General features: G+C 35.3%; 3 protein-coding genes across 5 annotated transcripts; 2 read left to right on the top strand and 1 right to left on the bottom strand.

Moving 5' to 3' along the window:
- The first annotated feature begins 2,019 nt into the window (after window positions 1-2,019).
- Window positions 2,020-8,612, top strand: Gat-a (GABA neurotransmitter transporter-1A). The gene is made up of 10 exons (XM_078192104.1): window positions 2,020-2,305; window positions 2,396-2,560; window positions 4,393-4,645; window positions 4,727-5,027; window positions 5,134-5,326; window positions 5,393-5,660; window positions 5,758-6,132; window positions 6,210-6,512; window positions 6,652-6,819; window positions 6,912-8,612. The coding sequence occupies exons 3-10, from the start codon at window positions 4,505-4,507 to the stop codon at window positions 6,999-7,001; spliced, it is 1,839 nt and encodes a 612-aa protein (XP_078048230.1). The 5' UTR covers window positions 2,020-2,305; window positions 2,396-2,560; window positions 4,393-4,504; the 3' UTR covers window positions 7,002-8,612.
- Window positions 8,613-8,679: 67 nt separating this feature from the next.
- On the top strand, window positions 8,680-10,102 carry LOC144475815 (uncharacterized). Of its 2 annotated transcripts, XM_078192108.1 has the most exons (3): window positions 8,680-8,964; window positions 9,141-9,576; window positions 9,688-10,102. In XM_078192108.1, exons 1-3 carry the CDS (start codon window positions 8,863-8,865, stop codon window positions 9,852-9,854), a joined length of 705 nt encoding a protein of 234 aa, XP_078048234.1. In that variant the 5' UTR covers window positions 8,680-8,862; the 3' UTR covers window positions 9,855-10,102. The 2 variants fall into 2 exon arrangements, with proteins under 2 accessions (XP_078048234.1, XP_078048233.1); XM_078192107.1 differs by having other exon boundaries at window positions 9,141-10,102.
- A 649-nt stretch (window positions 10,103-10,751) lies between these two features.
- Window positions 10,752-15,863, bottom strand: Sms (spermine synthase). Of its 2 annotated transcripts, XM_078192105.1 has the most exons (8): window positions 15,744-15,863; window positions 14,943-15,235; window positions 14,028-14,139; window positions 13,155-13,277; window positions 12,899-13,053; window positions 12,723-12,812; window positions 12,458-12,649; window positions 10,752-12,094 (listed from the first exon to the last, which is right to left on the bottom strand). In XM_078192105.1, the coding sequence occupies exons 2-8, from the start codon at window positions 15,222-15,224 to the stop codon at window positions 11,948-11,950; spliced, it is 1,101 nt and encodes a 366-aa protein (XP_078048231.1). In that variant the 5' UTR covers window positions 15,225-15,235; window positions 15,744-15,863; the 3' UTR covers window positions 10,752-11,947. The 2 variants fall into 2 exon arrangements, with proteins under 2 accessions (XP_078048231.1, XP_078048232.1); XM_078192106.1 differs by lacking the exons at window positions 14,943-15,235; window positions 15,744-15,863 and adding an exon at window positions 14,428-14,925.
- Between the last annotated feature and the right edge of the window lie 1,296 nt (window positions 15,864-17,159).

Genomic DNA, 17,159 nt, shown 5'->3' on the forward strand with positions numbered 1-17,159 from the left:
GTGGTTCCCGCGCCACTTCCCGCACATCCTCTAGTCATTGGGGATGCTCCCCTCTGCCGTTGCTGCCCGTTAACGAGCAATCAAACTTATGTGTGCGCGCGCGAGCTCGTGCGCAAGGTATAGAAATTAGTCTCACCAAAAATTACCTGTTTTACAAAAATGTGAAAAACAAATGGAGAGCCCTTAATCGCGTTTTCGATCGATCGCGACCAACCGAAGCTGAAGATCGAACTTTTCGAATTTATCGGCTGGAGAGCTTCCGGACGTTACTTCCGGTTGCGTGATAGCGCAATCAGAAGATACATTTCTAGTGAGTATCTTCATCTTTTCAGACATTTTTCTATGCTGCTGGATCGACCCAACAACTAGTTTCTATCTATAGTATATGCTTTGGGGATTTGTGTGAGTTAATGTCGATCATCCTGATGATCTATATTACAGTGTGTACCCAGAACGGATGTAGCGATAGATCGGTGTCACGTGAACCCTCCGGATATACTAGCTTCCTAGTCTTGCTCACCTACTTTAACGTGCTCTTCCATTTCGTCGGAAAGTATAGAAATTTGGTACGTGCGAAGAACAGATTCCGCTAACGATGATTATCAGTAGCGAAATTAGACTTTGTCAATTATTTAGCGTTTGCTATTGATAAAGAAACTACACTTGTTTCATTGTTCCACGTACATTGCAGAGTTTCGCTCGCGGATATATTCGATTAAACTTTTATGAATGAAAATTAGCGATCAACTTTGCTATCAGTATTTTACGTTAAAATACGAAAATGGCTGCTCACAATGTACGAACCACCTTGACTACAGAAATCAATTCGCATTCAAACAGATCATATATTACTATCAAATTCGAAGTAAAGTGAAAGTAAACATCAATTTCATCTAGATTTTAGATCTAAATGATTAACCGGTTTTTATATGTACAATACTGTTTAATACTTTAAGAAATTGTATTCAAACAATAGATCATCTATGCAGAACCACATTTTTATAGATGAATGGAAAAATTATTTTGTATTTTATTACCTTTCGTCTATTCAAGCAATTATTGCATTAAATCAATCCTTACATGCAATATAAATTCTTTTGATTACTTAAGCGCATGTTTATATAGATTTTCTGGTTCATATATACGTTTTTACAAAGAGCTTTACTGCGTACAACATTATTGCACAAGTCGGAGAGTTCAGCTAATTAACGAGTGAAGTAAGAGTGTCCATTATTAATATCTAAATAAATGAATCATATTTATATGAATGACATATGGCAATCGTTTGGATGCAGAAGATGCTGTGCTGAATATTCAACTGATTTAGTACAAAAAAGTTGCTAATGTCAACAGCACATCTCAAATAATACCATTGTACACCATTTCGCACGACAGAGATGCAATATTTTCGCTAAGATCGGACTTTGCAAAACGTTTCCTTCGTTCCTGATTATTAGATAATCAACATTTTCTCGACTAGCAGCACTTTCGCATGAAACGGGGGATTTACTGAAGACTCTCAAGGCACGAAAGCAATTATCGGGTTGTGCAAGACCCAGTGATTCCCGCGCGCAACCGTGTAAAAATAAAAACATGTACGGGCGTGCATGTATCGGAACATTGACAATAAAGAGCACAGCAGCCAGGATAGCCGTCAACTTGATGATGATATACTGCTGCGATCTTGGTGACCCTCTTCCTCCTTGTTTTCCTCGTCCCCTCTTACTCAGCGGAGCGGGCGGGCGCGCGCGCGTGTTTGCGCGAGCGCTTGGCCCGGCTGCAAGTGACCGCGCGCGGAATAAACGCGTGACACCGATGTAAACGGCAAGGGTGGACCGGGGGCAAAAAAGGAAAAGGGGGATCCCCCGATTTCGTACCCCCAATATTTCAGCTAGTTCGCCGTCGAAAGCGAACTCCCGATTCCAGTTCTGAGCGAGCCGACCGAGCACTCGCATCGTCTTTCGGAGACGCGTCTCAAAATAGGCATCGAAAGTTAACAGAAAACATCAGAAACAGGAATCAAGCTTCCACCAAGGCGAGAGACAGGAGACGTTCCTCATAACTGGAATCGTTTTCGCACAGGAACTCATCGAAACATAAAAGCGCAGATTCCTTTCCGGGGGAAAACGTGATCGATGATCGTATCGCGACTAACACCACCAGGATCAAGAGAAGTCAATTCTTGATCCATCCTTGTCGCTGGAGCGGAGAGTTTCACGAGTCCAGGAAACTTCGTTTCCGGAAATGCCGCCCATTTGAACTCGCTCGAGCTGTTGCGCGAAGGATCAAGAGTGCGCCAGTGACAGTGCGTAGAATTCTCGCCGGGAAAGTTCCGAATTAATCATTTCTTTCGTGCGACTATTTATCCTACGCATAAGTTTTCTGTCTGTATCAGAAAGAATTGTCTTACTGCCGGAAATTCGCGAGAAACCAACTGAACTATAAGAGGAGGAAGGAGGGGGAGAAAAGGAAGAAGGAAAATATTAGAAGAGATCGTGCTACCGGGAATCTCTGCTACTTGAAAGACAGTGTCCTCAGATCGAAGATTGTTTTGAAACAGGTTCGTATGCGATTTAAAGCGTAGAGTATAGAACCGTAGAAAGTATCGTAACATGTGCGACAACATTGTTGATTCTTCGAAGATAATTCGGTATGCGATCGAATATCCATTGTTCCGTGCGAAATTTTGGGAGTTGTAATTAGAGCCAGCGGAGGAATTTAAGATTACAGCTATGTCGGTTACGCGGAACATCGCGTTCTCGTTTAATTAAAATATAGCTGTTTTTTATGAGCGTGGAAGAGGAAGAGGGAGCCGAGCAATAGATCGGCCGCGAAGGGGCCGGGGAAGGATGAAGCTTTGGGGGAACGGGCTCGGGATATTCATCGTAGGGTTCCCCAGCCGGACATTCGTATTTAACCGTGTTGCATCGATGTTACTTTTGCGCCTTAATTCTTTCTTATTGGTATAAACGTGGTGTATGCCGGTCATCGCGCTGTCTTCTGGTCTCTTATCGTAGAACCGGAAGCGCTGTTGCTCGCCATTGTTCCGAGCGGGATTTCGTGAGCGCATACGAAATTGAACTTTACCACTTTATCCGATCGTTTGTCAAGATATTCAATAGTTTTCATTTCATCCATTGTTCATATTTGCACCGATCGTACAAAGAAACGGATACAATATTTGATGAACTTAACCTTGTAAAAGAGTATAGGAAATATTTTTCAATACTGCGGGGTGTATTCAAATTAAAGGAAGATGTTGAAGCGTCAAGTGAAATGGTGCGCAATAATTTTGATGTTGCTCGTGTTGCACATTGGCGTACTGTTCTTATTTAATTTATTAAATGGGAGTAAGAAATAAATCTTGCGTTATTTTCTTCGTCTAAACGAGGTAAGAGGGTGCAACCATTTGAACCTTGTATGACCGACACAGATTCGTGAAATCTCCTGAATAGAAAGGTTAGTTACAGATTTATTCTCGTAGAAAACGTTTTCATTTGTCAATAGATTAGGATTCTAATTCAAAGCCATATCTTTTACTTTATTTCTATCGACGAACTAAATACTGTAATGCTATTAGACCACTATTGAAAAATTCCATACGATTGAACTTGACTTTACATAATTTACATCCGTAATCATAAGGAAACAAAGTACGCGGAATTTATATTGTCGCTCTACCCTTTGTGAAAAGTTTTTATTTCTTAACGATTGGGGTTGAACAGATGAAAACTTATTTTTTAATATTAAATCTTATTTGCTTATTCGGTTGTTTTGAAATTAACATTTGCTTACCACTTTCTTATTACAATAACAAATTGAGGATATTTCGTCAAAATCAACGGGCTATAAGTTGATATTCTTATATCAATTATAGCAATTGGTTTATTTGGCAATGTGAATCTTTTCTTCTCATGTCAGAGGCAGCAGGATAATTCTTCGTCCTGATTTCAAGTTGTCTGGTATTCTTCAATATTTAAGGGTAATAATCTTCCGCAGATTTTCCACGTGATGAGACCCGAGTTACATCCGGCATCAGAACAAGAACTCGGTCGAATCGTTTACCAAAAATTGCATCCTTCGCAAGAACCTTGAGAGAATGACGAACAGCATCTCGTAAAAATTTTCAATATGCTAGAAACAAGTCTTGCTCGATCTTTTGCAGCTGAATCAAAATTATTAGATAACAAATCAATTTGTTAAATCTTTTTTATGAAAGAATAATTTTGCAGTTAACACTGACCATAGTATTGTCCCGTATGATCAGATGAAATAATTTTAAAAAATCTTAAAAACGGTTCATCACCTATTTAGAAATGTTTTTTAATTGTAAGAAAAACTAAAAAATTGTGAAAAATGCAGTATACGGATAACGTGTATTATTGTCGACAGAAGCTTTGTTATGTATTCGCGGTAGTTGCGCGAGGTGTGGAGGAACACGCGAGAAAGGAAATCGGAAGCGACGGAACTTCTTCAAGGTCAGGTGACGGAGATCTAATACAAAATGACGGAGGCATCGAGAGAACCGGAACTTGGGGATCCTGAAAACCCTGACAAAACCGCGTTAAATTTGACGTCCAGCAAACAGAAGCCACTACCAGAACGTGGCACATGGAGTACCAAATTAGATTTTATTTTGAGCGTGGTAATGTTTCAAATATCATCATGTTCCTACCTGTCTGAATGATATTCGGATCAATAATTAATTGATCTCTGTATTCTAAAGGTTGGTTTAGCGATCGGTTTGGGAAACGTCTGGAGATTTCCGTATCTCTGTTACAAGAATGGCGGTGGCGCTTTTTTAATACCATACTTCTTGACACTGGTTCTCGCTGGAATCCCAATGTTCTTCATGGAGCTAGCCCTTGGCCAAATGCTTACCGTCGGTGGCCTCGGAGTTTTCAAGATAGCGCCGCTTTTCAAAGGCATCGGTTATGCCGCCGCTGTCATGTCCTGCTGGATGAACGTCTATTACATTGTCATCCTTGCTTGGGCAATATTCTACTTCTTCATGTCCATGCGAAGTGGTACGTTTCGTTGTTCAACCGGTATTCATACGAAACAGAAAGTAACGCGCGGTAGCAATCGTGTTCAAAAAATTCTCGCATGCGATAATTTGGAAAACTGAAACAGAGCTAGCCTGGGGAAGCTGCAACAATTCCTGGAATACGAAGTACTGTGTGAATCCTTACGACAGGGACTCGTTGCCCTGCTGGGGCAAAGCGACCAGACATCATAAGGCCGTCAGCATTGTCCAGATATGTACTGTAAATGGCGTTAACATGACGGTTACGGACCTCACTGATCCTGTGAAAGAGTTTTGGGAGTAAGTACCTGATCTGATTCAAGAAACTCAATCAAAAGATGATTTTGCACGTGTGTTTTTTTTCAGGCGACGGGCGCTTCAAATTAGCGATGGTATAGAGCATGTGGGCAATATTCGTTGGGAACTGGCCGGTACCTTACTTTTGGTCTGGATCCTCTGTTACTTCTGTATTTGGAAGGGTGTTAAGTGGACCGGGAAAGTCGTTTACTTCACCTCGCTTTTCCCGTACGTCTTATTAACGATTCTTTTGATTCGTGGGATCACGTTACCAGGTGCCATGGAGGGTATTCGATTCTACATTAGTCCGAACCTCTCGAAATTAAAAGAGTCGGAGGTAAATGTGTAAGAGGTTTATAGAAATTCAGCAAACTCATTAAGAACGGCTTACGAATTAATCGAACGTGTCTGTAAATATTTATTGTATTTTTTAGGTCTGGATAGACGCGGTCACCCAAATCTTCTTCTCTTATGGCCTAGGTTTGGGCACGTTGGTAGCTCTTGGTAGTTACAATAAGTTCACGAATAACGTCTACAAGGATGCTTTGATAGTGTGTTCGGTGAATTCGTCGACCAGCATGTTCGCTGGTTTCGTGATATTCTCCGTAGTGGGCTTCATGGCCCACGAGCAGCAAAAACCGGTTGCAGAGGTTGCCGCTTCCGGTCCGGGATTGGCCTTCTTGGCTTATCCTTCAGCAGTTCTTCAGCTTCCGGGAGCGCCATTGTGGTCGTGCTTGTTCTTTTTCATGCTTTTACTTATCGGCTTGGATTCGCAGTTTTGTACCATGGAAGGATTCGTTACTGCCATGGTAAGCTATATATTTAGCACGGGCTTTTCGTTGTAAATAAATACTTGTACTAATTTTTGTAAATTTGTTCATTCAAGGTTGATGAGTGGCCACAGTTGCTTCGACGACGCAAGGAAATTTTTATAGCAATCGTCTGCGTGCTATCTTACATTATAGGACTCTCCTGTATATCCCAAGGTGGTATGTACGTCTTTCAGATCCTCGATTCATACGCCGTTTCCGGATTTTGTCTTCTATTCTTAATCTTCTTCGAGTGCATCTCGATAAGCTGGGCTTTTGGCGTCGATCGATTTTACGACGCTATCAGAGATATGATTGGGTATTATCCCCTAATGTGGTGGAAACTTTGTTGGACGTTCACCACTCCCTTGATCTGTGTAGTAAGTTAATATTTCAGTGATACATTTCTAAACAATCTTTAAAGACATTGTTCTGAGTATCTCAAATATAATAATACGTATTCGTACTTTTTCTTTGTAAGATTTAATAAAACTTTCAATGTTAAACTTTGTCATTCAGGGAGTCTTCATCTTTAATTTGGTACAATGGACACCTGTGAAGTATTTAGATTACGAATATCCATGGTGGTCCCATGTCCTCGGCTGGATGACGGCCTTATCATCCATGCTGTGTATACCTGGTTATATGCTCTACGCCTGGAAGACAACGCCAGGAGACGTCTTAACGGTAAATTGCGAATTATACACCATTGTTCTACCTTTCGGTCAATATTCGAACTAACAACTGATAACTGATATCACTATTTTATTTCATTTAAGAAATTCAAACTGTTGGTACGAATAGAAGATGACGTAGCAAGTCTGCGAATGAAAATGGGCCAACCGTCCCTTGAATTGACACCCCTTTAACTGCCGCCGACCTTCCCCAACTTCGAAAGGAATCAATCGTTTTGGTCTTTACTATCTCTTCCTGACTATCATTAATTTAACGAGCTAACCAACGTAACAGCGTCATCTTTATGCTATCACTTCCCGTGTAATTCCTCGTAGGAGCGTCGTTTTTCGTTGACGGAAGGTGTGGACGTTCTTATATTTTGCGATGCGAGCAATAATCGTATTATTGTATTGTTCTTTTTCCCTTTTGTATCATTACCAATTGACTAGGTAATTGTTAGGTCGTGGTTCGCAGGATAGGATGTTCTTGTTAAAAGAAAAAAATCTACAAAACGATTAAAGTGTTCAGAAATCGCATCTAGTATATTAACGTAAGTGTATCGTTAATTGTATTTATATAAGTACAAGAAATCCTCGGTGTACGCGAAGAGTTCGCAAACAGTTGTAATTATTATTATTATTATTACTGTTATTATTACTATTATTATTTATTATCAAACTACGGACATTTTGTCCAAGAACAGACTTTCATGATCTAGTTTTTTGAATTAGATTTCAAGTAACACGAAAACTCTTTTGAATTTTATTAAATTTGTTCACTGAGCTCTACTTTAAACAGTCACACGTGTTGTAATTGAATAAAATCCGCAGTCTAAATATCATTATCAATGTTTTTGTTAAAAGATAGTAAAATCTAAAAGTTATATCTCACGTAAGTCTGGTTGCATGTAGTTACTACACCTAACTTATTTTAGCGGTATCGGGTATGTACGATAAAAGAAATTAACTGCACATTTTGAATCTCGTTATAAAACATACATATTTGTGCTGCCATAATTCTCACTAGACTGCGGATCTTTATGAGAAATGGAATTTTCATTCATCAATTTCTGAAGACAAGCAATGTGATTCACTGCTCCTTTGGAAGTAAAAATAATTATTTAAAAAATTAGCGAAATATGTTTTCAAATTTTATTATTGCGCTTTGTATATGCAAATATGTTATAAACATATAAAATTCATAGTCTTATTTGTTATATTCGATCGTAGAATTGAACGATAAGCCGCGATGCTTTTTTCGTCTCACCTATCGATGTCGCGTCTTACACACAACTCTACAAAGATGTTCGTGCAAATGTGGAAATCGTAGACTTGTGTAGAAACGATACGGTAGTAGATATCCATTGTATTGTTAACAAGAAGTCATTATCGACCCGTATTAGATTGATCGATAAATATTTAAAATGTTTTTCGAACGAAACTCAACTGTATATTTAATTAAAAATTATTATTAGCCGCCTGAATAGCAGTTATTGAAAATACACATATCGAGAAAGAAAAATAGCAAAGAAAAATAGCAAAGAAAAATCTGTACGAGGAAATTTTTTTTGGTAAATAAAGATTATCATTAAAAATCTGTTTGCAGTTTTAAGTATAATATGTGGGAGAAGGCACAAAAATAATATATACGTTGTGTGAAGATTCTGTTGTATTATTTATTTTTAATAGTATAAAAAGTACAAAAAATATATGGAACAAGTAAAAACATATTGTCACAACGCAACTTTTATTATTGTTTATTTATGAGTATGTGATACTTCATTGATTGAATTTATATTGAGTGAAATTTAACATTTCAAATAACGATTTTAAATTTCGTGAACTTCAAGATGGCAGTGCTGCTAATCTAACGGGTGGATGATAATTAGAACATCAATAGCTTTCGTATCAGGTTTTCGACTTACACTGATGTCAAATTGCTTTCCACATGAATTTGACAAATAACTAAACTTCGAAGAATTAACTTTTCTATTTTATCGTCAACAGAAGTTTTTGGTAAAACTGATTATACCAGTGAACACATCAAGTTAATAACATGATAGAGAAAAATGAAGATAATACCGACAGCGATAGCAATCTTGACAGAAGGAAACTAATATCTGACAAGAAAACATTCTTGGAGAAACACTTTCTGAAGGTACATTTCTTCCGTTTCAGACGATTTTTTTAAATAATATTTTAGAAAGAAATAAGTACTTTAAGGTTAAGTTTTAATTCTTTACAATCAATTTTTAATCCTCAAGTACTGTTACCAAGATATGAATATTCTTGCAATGTTTTGTAAATTGTACAATTTGCTATTATAATTTTAAGGTTCAAAAGGAAATCAAAGTCTCCTTTGCACAACTGGCACAGACATTAAATGCTAGAGAAAAACAACTATTACGACAATCAGAAGCACTTTATAGACAACAAATATCTTTGACATTATTAAATCCTGAAATTCTTCCTCCATCTATAACAATATTAGATGATAGGAACACCCTTGAAGAACAAATTAAACAATTTGGAAGAATAGAACTAACAGGTTCTAATACAACAGTAATTACTGACTTAGAACCATATAAGATTCAGGAATATCAAGACATTACTAAAGATCATGTCAGCTTCGATAAATCTGTTAAAGGTTCAGAGGATATTTCTCCCAATGGTGATGTGGAAGATTTATCTACAGTAGACGACAGAAAGATAGAAAATATCACCAATGGTTTAAAAACTGTTAGCATAGAATATCTAACAGAAAATACCAGTAAGACATCTAATTTTCAAGTCAGACAATCTGAAGAAAATTTGAACCAATCTACAGAGATAAATCCAAATTTCAGAAACAATGATTTTAATTTTCAAAATGTTGTTACAGAACAACAAAGTGATGGCACAAGTGTCAGGAATTCTGGTAGAACTATTATGGAAGAGCAACAAAATTCTCATGGACTGCCAGAACAAGTTCAACAATGGTTAGATCAAATAGTTCTGGAAACAGAAACAGAGCCAACTATACATGAAGTAAAAAAGCACTTAAAATAACAATGACATGTCTGCAAAAAGTTTCAATTAGAGATGTAGAAATGATATTTGTTTAAGTGAACCATCATCCTACTATATATTTTTTCCATACATTTATTCTTAATTTTATTACAGACAACTATTAAATTATTTTAATTAAATAACTTATAATCTTACCTTTTAATGTGACTGTATTTATTTATTTGTTTATTAAGTCAACATATTAATTATAATGTATCCATATTAGTCAGAATTAATATTGCTTTTTATTACCAGTAAGTTTATAATAATAGTAACATTTGGAAAATTTAATTATAAAAACATTTTGAATTGTTAATTATGAATTTAATGTCCATAATATAAGAATTATTATTTATTGATGTTAATATGCACAAACAGTGATATTAAAATAATATAAGAAATATTAAGTATACCATAATATTGTGTATAGTATATTTTTTAATCCATTAATCAAAAATATAATATTAAATAACATTAATATTAGTTTTATAATTAATATGATTATCTTATAACGTTGTGGCAACTACCTCCGACACTCGCCAACAGATGGGTTCCTTTCCCGAAAGCTACCTGAGGCCGTCGCCGTTTGTATATATGTATACTACCGAAACCGTCCTATCCTTATCTCTATATCTAAAGCAGGGCCCGCTAGATACTAACGAGTCCTCTAGCGGGCCTAGGACCGAAATACGCTCTCATTCGTTTTCCTCGCTGCAGAACCCAAAAAGGTCCCAATCTTCGTGCGCTACAACGTATTTCTTTTACTTACCACTAATTACTACATTCTTAGCTTTTTATTCCTTTTTCAGACATTGGTGTTCATCAAAGATAAACAATCATTTACACTTTTCAAATAACAGACAAGACAGTAAAGCAAACATCTTATTTGTATGTTAGTTTGTTAATCCAATAAAAATTCCTTAACCCTTTATTGCCTGATGGTTTTTGTATTGTAAATACATCGATATGTATATGTCAGAGAATCAGTGTTAGCCAATTCTTTTGGGTTTTCATTAGATGTTTTAAGGTTTCTTTCGGTGCAATTTGATTTTTTCCGTATAATTCGGGAACATATTTTTTATAGCAATTAAAAAATGTAAATTTATAATTTTTAATTATTTTAAATTAATTTGTTCAAACAACTATTTAACTATAATAAACAATATTATGAAAATTCTTCAAGAGGAATTCAATCAAACTTGTTCTTCGACTTGATTCTTCTTCTCTATTTATTCTTTCGAAAAATTTCGCATTCAAGTGGAAAACGTTTAGAGTTTAGTAGAAAAAACGTTTTCGACTAAACGTACGTCTGAGTCTCTGGTAACAGTTTTCACAATAAAAGTAAAACTAAAACTTTACACCTTAACATCTATTTACAATGATTGATTATTCGATTGAACCGATACTACCGTCATGACGACTAGTCGATTGATTCGACATACATATATATATATATATATATATATTATATATAAATATATATGTATATATATATATATATATTTGTGTGTTTCTGTTTATTTATATACACAAGTTTTAATATTAATTATTATTCATTAAATAATTATATTTAATATTAACGTTCTTATAATTAAATGATTATTATGAAATGTTCTTGTGTTCCATATTCAATAAAAATTGCATGCACCTACGTTTATCTATTTATATCTGATATAGTTTAGTTTATATTTTACAAAGTTAATGAATAAATTAAATCATTAAAGGATTAATTATTGGTATATATTTGTACAGCAATAAAGGTTTTGAATTACTTTCTTTGGGGTTACTTGTGTTAAATTATTGGGTGATTCACTTTGATTATTGACAATTATTAGAAAAGATAATTCAGCACCTTTGTATAGTTTATTAGTTACTAAACAATTAAATAAAGTCAGATAACCACCACCTACTTTATGTACAGACGCCAGTGTGGTAGAGTCAATTGGGATTTTATGTCCAGCATTGGGATCTTTTTCTCCAGAGACCAATTCGGTAGCAAAACATCCGCAATTAAGGTTGAATATGGGTCATAAGGGAGGAAATGGGTTGTGAGCATGCCTCTCCAGGAACCTCAGGATTACATAATTAATCCATCATTCAAACGATACTTGATAAAAAACCCACTCCTCGAAGAAAGAAGGTATAAAAGCACTGTCTTTAGTAAAGATTACTGGTACACAGAGCTGTGAGAGGACTTGCTCGAACATTTCTAGTGCTTCTGGACAAGATGTTCCATTAGCCTTTAAGATAAAATATAAGTTATGTTTATACATATAATTTTGAAGTTTTAAGTAATATTAAATTGATAGAACCAAGTTTCTACGTGAACAATAAGCAATTACGAATGTATAAATTCTAGACAAGATGTTCCATTAGCCTTTAAGATAAAATATAAGTTATGTTTATACATATAATTTTGAAGTTTTAAGTAATATTAAACTGATAGAACCAAGTTTCTACGTGAACAATAAGCAATTACGAAAGTATAATTGAAGACTTAAACAGTTAGTATTTTGTGGCTGATAGAATACTTTGGAGTGATTTTTATTATTATCATTGAAAGGAATCGTATTAACGAGCAAACTAAATTTTAATGTACTTACATGGGTCATATATTTCCCAGACCGCTTTAAGACTTTCATTGAATGATTTAGAATAAGTTTAGTGAAATCCCATTCATCACCTTGTGGTGAAGTACTGATTGGTATATCTGTAAGATCTCCAAAAACATAATCGAATTGTTGGCCTCGTTCAATCATGTACTCTAAGGCTTTTGCACAATCTCCAACAATAATCTACAAATTTTTTATGCTCGTAAATATTTTTTTAACTTTTGCCTAAAAATATCGGTTAGCTAGTAAAATTTACCTCATAGTTTTCTCCCTTTCTTTTATCTAGACAGTCTCCACATACGCTCCTCATATGTTGACTGCAGGCATTTATAACAACATCATCAATCTGAAGATAGAATATCATTAACAGAATAATTTTATAATATTATGTTAAAGAAATTTACTATACCTTAAAAAGATAAGTAAACTTACTTCCAGCATTGTAACAAATTTTGGTTTCTCCTTAAGTAGTTCCCACAATAACCCTCCATCTCCTCCTCCTAAAATAACTATTTCTTTCCCTGCATAATCCTCTTTTCCACGCTGCATTAAAGTTTCTGTATAAATAAGATCTGCTTCAGAAATATCTGAAAATAAATAATACATTAATACAAAATTTATAACACTAATTCAATAATTCAGATCTTAAAATTCTATATTAGAAATTCTTAAATTTCGTATTTCTTACTTTGTAATTCATCAAGGACTAACAGGTTTCCTAGTGATTTTGAGTGAACGATTTGCACTTTTTGATATGGCGAACGTGCTTCGAAAACCAACTTGTCTATGTCGTATTCAAGTAGTCTATCATCTTAAAAGAAAAACAATTGTTCTATAAAAAGATTTTGTTGTATAGATTAAGTAATGCATAAGAAAGCATTTAATAGATACATGCAATGCAAAGCGCAAATATGTTAAAAGAATAAATAACTTTTTCTTATATACAATAAAGTGATTAGCAATCAAAATATCAAGGATTTGGGACTTTCAGGTGGATAGTACTAATCTATCTCATTATTTATAGTAATTATTATATATTTCTAATGTAGCATAAAATTAGAGGAACATGTAACTTCATTCAGTGGATAAATACAGCTGTAAAGTGGAAGGTTAGTATTAAAATTTACAATTCTTAAGAGTATTCAATACTTTGGAGTATATTTCTTATGTCACTTTCTGTATTTGTTGTTTTCTTAGGAAACCATTTATGTAGATACTGCAATGAAATTGGTGAAGAAAGTATAAACTATTGAAATGGCTTCCTTTAATGGGGGAAGGAAGTAAAAATGATAGTAGAATTTAAAAAAGGGGCATTAACAGTATTACTAACCGATATACAATTCTAATAAAATATATTGTTTTAAAGTGTTAAAGTAAAACTATTATCACTTTGATCACGTAGAAAATAATGAAAAGAATGTTTATAGTTCAACGAAATAAGCCATATATAATCGAAGAAATTATTCCAAAATAATTTTTGTCGGCGCACGATATAGTTTACAATTATGCGGACACATAACTCCGCTGGTTCCGTAAACAGAATAATAAATAAAAAACTCACCGGCGGTAGGAAAGTATCTCTCAAAAGGTCCACCGCGTTTAATTGGTGTAAGCATGTGCGAACGCGTAGAGGCCGCTGCCGCCTCCAACGCCATCTCCAATTCTCTGGTCAACTAAAGATGGCCGCGATAAGCGAACCGATAAATAAAAAAAAAAAACAGAAACTATCTTGTTAAACCAATCGTAACAACTCTTCTTTTACATATGCGTCATAAGGGTCATTTCAAATCCCTTGGCAGAAGAACCAAAAAAGAAACACCAGGGAAAAATACCGCGTAGATAGGAAACAAATTAATCAATTGGAGCTGTTTGCGTTTTAGAGTGCAACGAAAACGATTCGCACATTCATAAGGTGCTATAGATAGCTAAGTATGGGAACTAATTGGGGAAGCGGTTTCTACCTGATAGTGTCAGATAGAGGTCATATATGGTTCCTCGTCTTACTGGTGGCAGGCACTTACTGCGTTGGCTATTCAGAGCCATCGCAACGTCCGCTTCCAGGTATTGCCACTGCTACAAGGTCCTCTTTGTTACACGTGTTTCTTCCGTATATAGTAAACTTTCTACTTATTTCTATTGGTACTCATCAAACGATGATGATCTTTTACAACATATTTAACTTTGTGACTTTACTCTCTTAATCTAAAGACTGATGAATGAAAATCTCAAACGTTTTCAAGCAATACTCGTTATATGGATAAGTTTAAATGCTTGAAAGCATGTTTCAAATGGTCATTCTCATAATTTCTTAACAAATTAATATGTAACAAGATATACCTTGTACTGACCCCATATTTGAGAGATATCAAAGCCGATTTCATATCTAATACCCATGAGAGGCAATTAAATATTCTGAAGTTTGCAACTAGATATTGCAAAATAAAACGATTATGGTAATTAATATAAGCAACTATACCTCAAAGTTTAAGAGTGCATCTTCATCATCTTTTTTATAATACTCAATGTTAACAGTGATCAAGCCTTCAGTGTATCCGCGAACAGTGATTAGACTACCTCTCGGACCCTCATAAAGGACTAAGAGACTTCCATCAAGATTTGGTTCAGTTAATGGCTTAAGTTCACCAAAATGTTCTTTAAGAACTTTAGCAATAGCTACTTTCAAATTGGAACGCTTCTGTATGTCTGCTATTACATTTGACGGCACTGTGAAATCCAAGAGTACAGTATGGGCAACCATTGTGTTTGAATCTGAAATAATTAATATCAATTATTAGTATAAAAAATTAATTATGACATATTTCCTAGAAGTAATGAAAACTAAGGTTATGTTGTACTACCGTAAGAAAGTACAGGTTAAATTGCCTTAATAGCTCTATGATAATAAAACCATTAATCACACAATGAACAAAATTGATAAATATTCATATTTTTAGGTAATAAATAACTTCTTAATATAAAGAAAATATTATAAACGATATTTCTTCTCTGTAAATATTTTAAATAAATTTATATTTAGTATAAGCTACCAAAAAAGTAAGATTTTAATACAGACCCATAGGAAATAATACCAAAGTTTAGGTATAACAAAATTATATAATATAACTCTGATTACAATTTAATGTTATCAAAATTAAAGAATGGTGTTTATTAAATAAAATTTATTTTGTTCCACAATATCGTAAACACTTATAAATTTTGATAACACAAATTAATCTAAATGATTATGAATACTAATGAAAACAACAATTATACTCACAGATTAGATCGTTGTAATTTTCAATTATGAGAAGATTGATTCGTTATCGTTATATAAAAATGTTTCTGTGGCACAGATCAGTGTGTACAAATGCGTGTACGTATCAATACTGCCAATCACTTACAGTAAAATGTTTCCAAATCGTACAAGATTTACATTGTTGCGGTCTGGATTGTTTGATGTGGGGAATTCGATGTGGTTCGGATGCCCGTGGAACGCAGAACCGCTCTGCTCGTGAAAGGTTGTAGAGAGATGTACAAACTCTGATAACTTTGAGCAAAAGGTACTTTATTTGTAGAGCTCTAAGATGTACTTTCTTTGACTGTTGAATTAAATCTGAAGTTTTCCAAGGAGTTCTGCATTTTCTTCCAGCTTCTTTTCCTTCCTTCCTTCTTAGCCAATAGGAAAATTAACTGGGCACTGATGAATTCGCTGGATGTTGATTTGTGGGGCGGTCCGTCTTCCGGATGCAGCTCGAAGGTGGTTGGTGGTTCGACGGTGCGCATGCAGGCGGGAGTGCGCGGAAGTCGAGCGCGCAGAGGTAAAAAGCCCGCCGAAACGAACGGTGTGGGGGTGTGCCGCGTGCGAAGATTTCGGCTCGAGGACTGAGTGAGAGAGAGAGGTCATACAGAGTTCCGGGAAGTCCTTGTCTAAAGATTTACGACGTCCTGTACTTGAGAGATCCGGGATTGTATTGTGACTCGTCTAGTTCATGTGAAATTGGAGAGGATCTTACGAGAGGCTACGTGACTTTCTCTACATTCCTCGATTAGTCTCGCTAAATAAAAAAAGGCTCAACGAAGAATTTCGTGGGAACTCTCTCATTATCTCCTTACATATTCTCAGTTATTCCTCTCGGCCGATACTGTATCTCTATATAAATATACGATATAAATCTGTATTTACATTCGAACTTCCCTCCTGTCGCCATTAATTGAAAGCGTTAAGTTTAATAGCGCGGTCGTAATATAAACTAGTGACTATGTTCGCGTCGCTCATGAAACGTGATAACGTAATAGGCGCGCGATGTCTACCAGGTGGATATTATTGTGGCGTATGCCACTAGAAGCAGCACATGCGCCATCTACAATCTAGTTCCTAGTTACTAATAAAGTCGACACCCGAGTCTAATGCAGAACTCCCCACGTGTAAGATCGTATCCAAAAAAAGAGTAAAATATATTGAGGTTATACGAGCACGTGTTTTTCAATCATCGCTGTTCCTTCATCGATCCCTAGTTCTCAGAGATCCTACATTACGAAAACAAAACACCGTGAAAATCCGCCACATTATAATTCTGAACTACGATGACGACGCAATGTGTATCAAATCTTTCCAAATTATTATATGCTTATGTATACATACACTTTATATAGTAAATAAGAGAACATCAATAATTTTTGTAGATGAAATTAA

The sequence above is a fragment of the Augochlora pura genome, chromosome 10 (genome assembly GCF_028453695.1).
Source record: "Augochlora pura isolate Apur16 chromosome 10, APUR_v2.2.1, whole genome shotgun sequence".
NCBI lineage: Eukaryota > Metazoa > Arthropoda > Insecta > Hymenoptera > Halictidae > Augochlora > Augochlora pura.

Excerpts from the sequence above, each read along its gene's own strand:
- Gat-a (XM_078192104.1), top strand. The coding sequence starts at position 4,505 with ATGACGGAGGCATCGAGAGAACCGGAACTTGGGGATCCTGAAAACCCT. Across the intron at positions 4,646-4,726 it reads TAGATTTTATTTTGAGCGTG|GTTGGTTTAGCGATCGGTTT; the intron begins GTAATGTTTCAA and ends TGTATTCTAAAG. Across the intron at positions 5,327-5,392 it reads CCTGTGAAAGAGTTTTGGGA|GCGACGGGCGCTTCAAATTA; the intron begins GTAAGTACCTGA and ends GTTTTTTTTCAG.
- LOC144475815 (XM_078192107.1), top strand. The coding sequence starts at position 8,863 with ATGATAGAGAAAAATGAAGATAATACCGACAGCGATAGCAATCTTGAC. Across the intron at positions 8,965-9,140 it reads TGGAGAAACACTTTCTGAAG|GTTCAAAAGGAAATCAAAGT; the intron begins GTACATTTCTTC and ends TATAATTTTAAG.
- Sms (XM_078192105.1), bottom strand. The coding sequence starts at position 15,224 with ATGGTTGCCCATACTGTACTCTTGGATTTCACAGTGCCGTCAAATGTA. Across the intron at positions 13,278-14,027 it reads GAGATACTTTCCTACCGCCG|ATGATAGACTACTTGAATAC; the intron begins GTGAGTTTTTTA and ends TTTTCTTTTAAG. Across the intron at positions 12,095-12,457 it reads CTGGGAAATATATGACCCAT|GCTAATGGAACATCTTGTCC; the intron begins GTAAGTACATTA and ends TTTATCTTAAAG.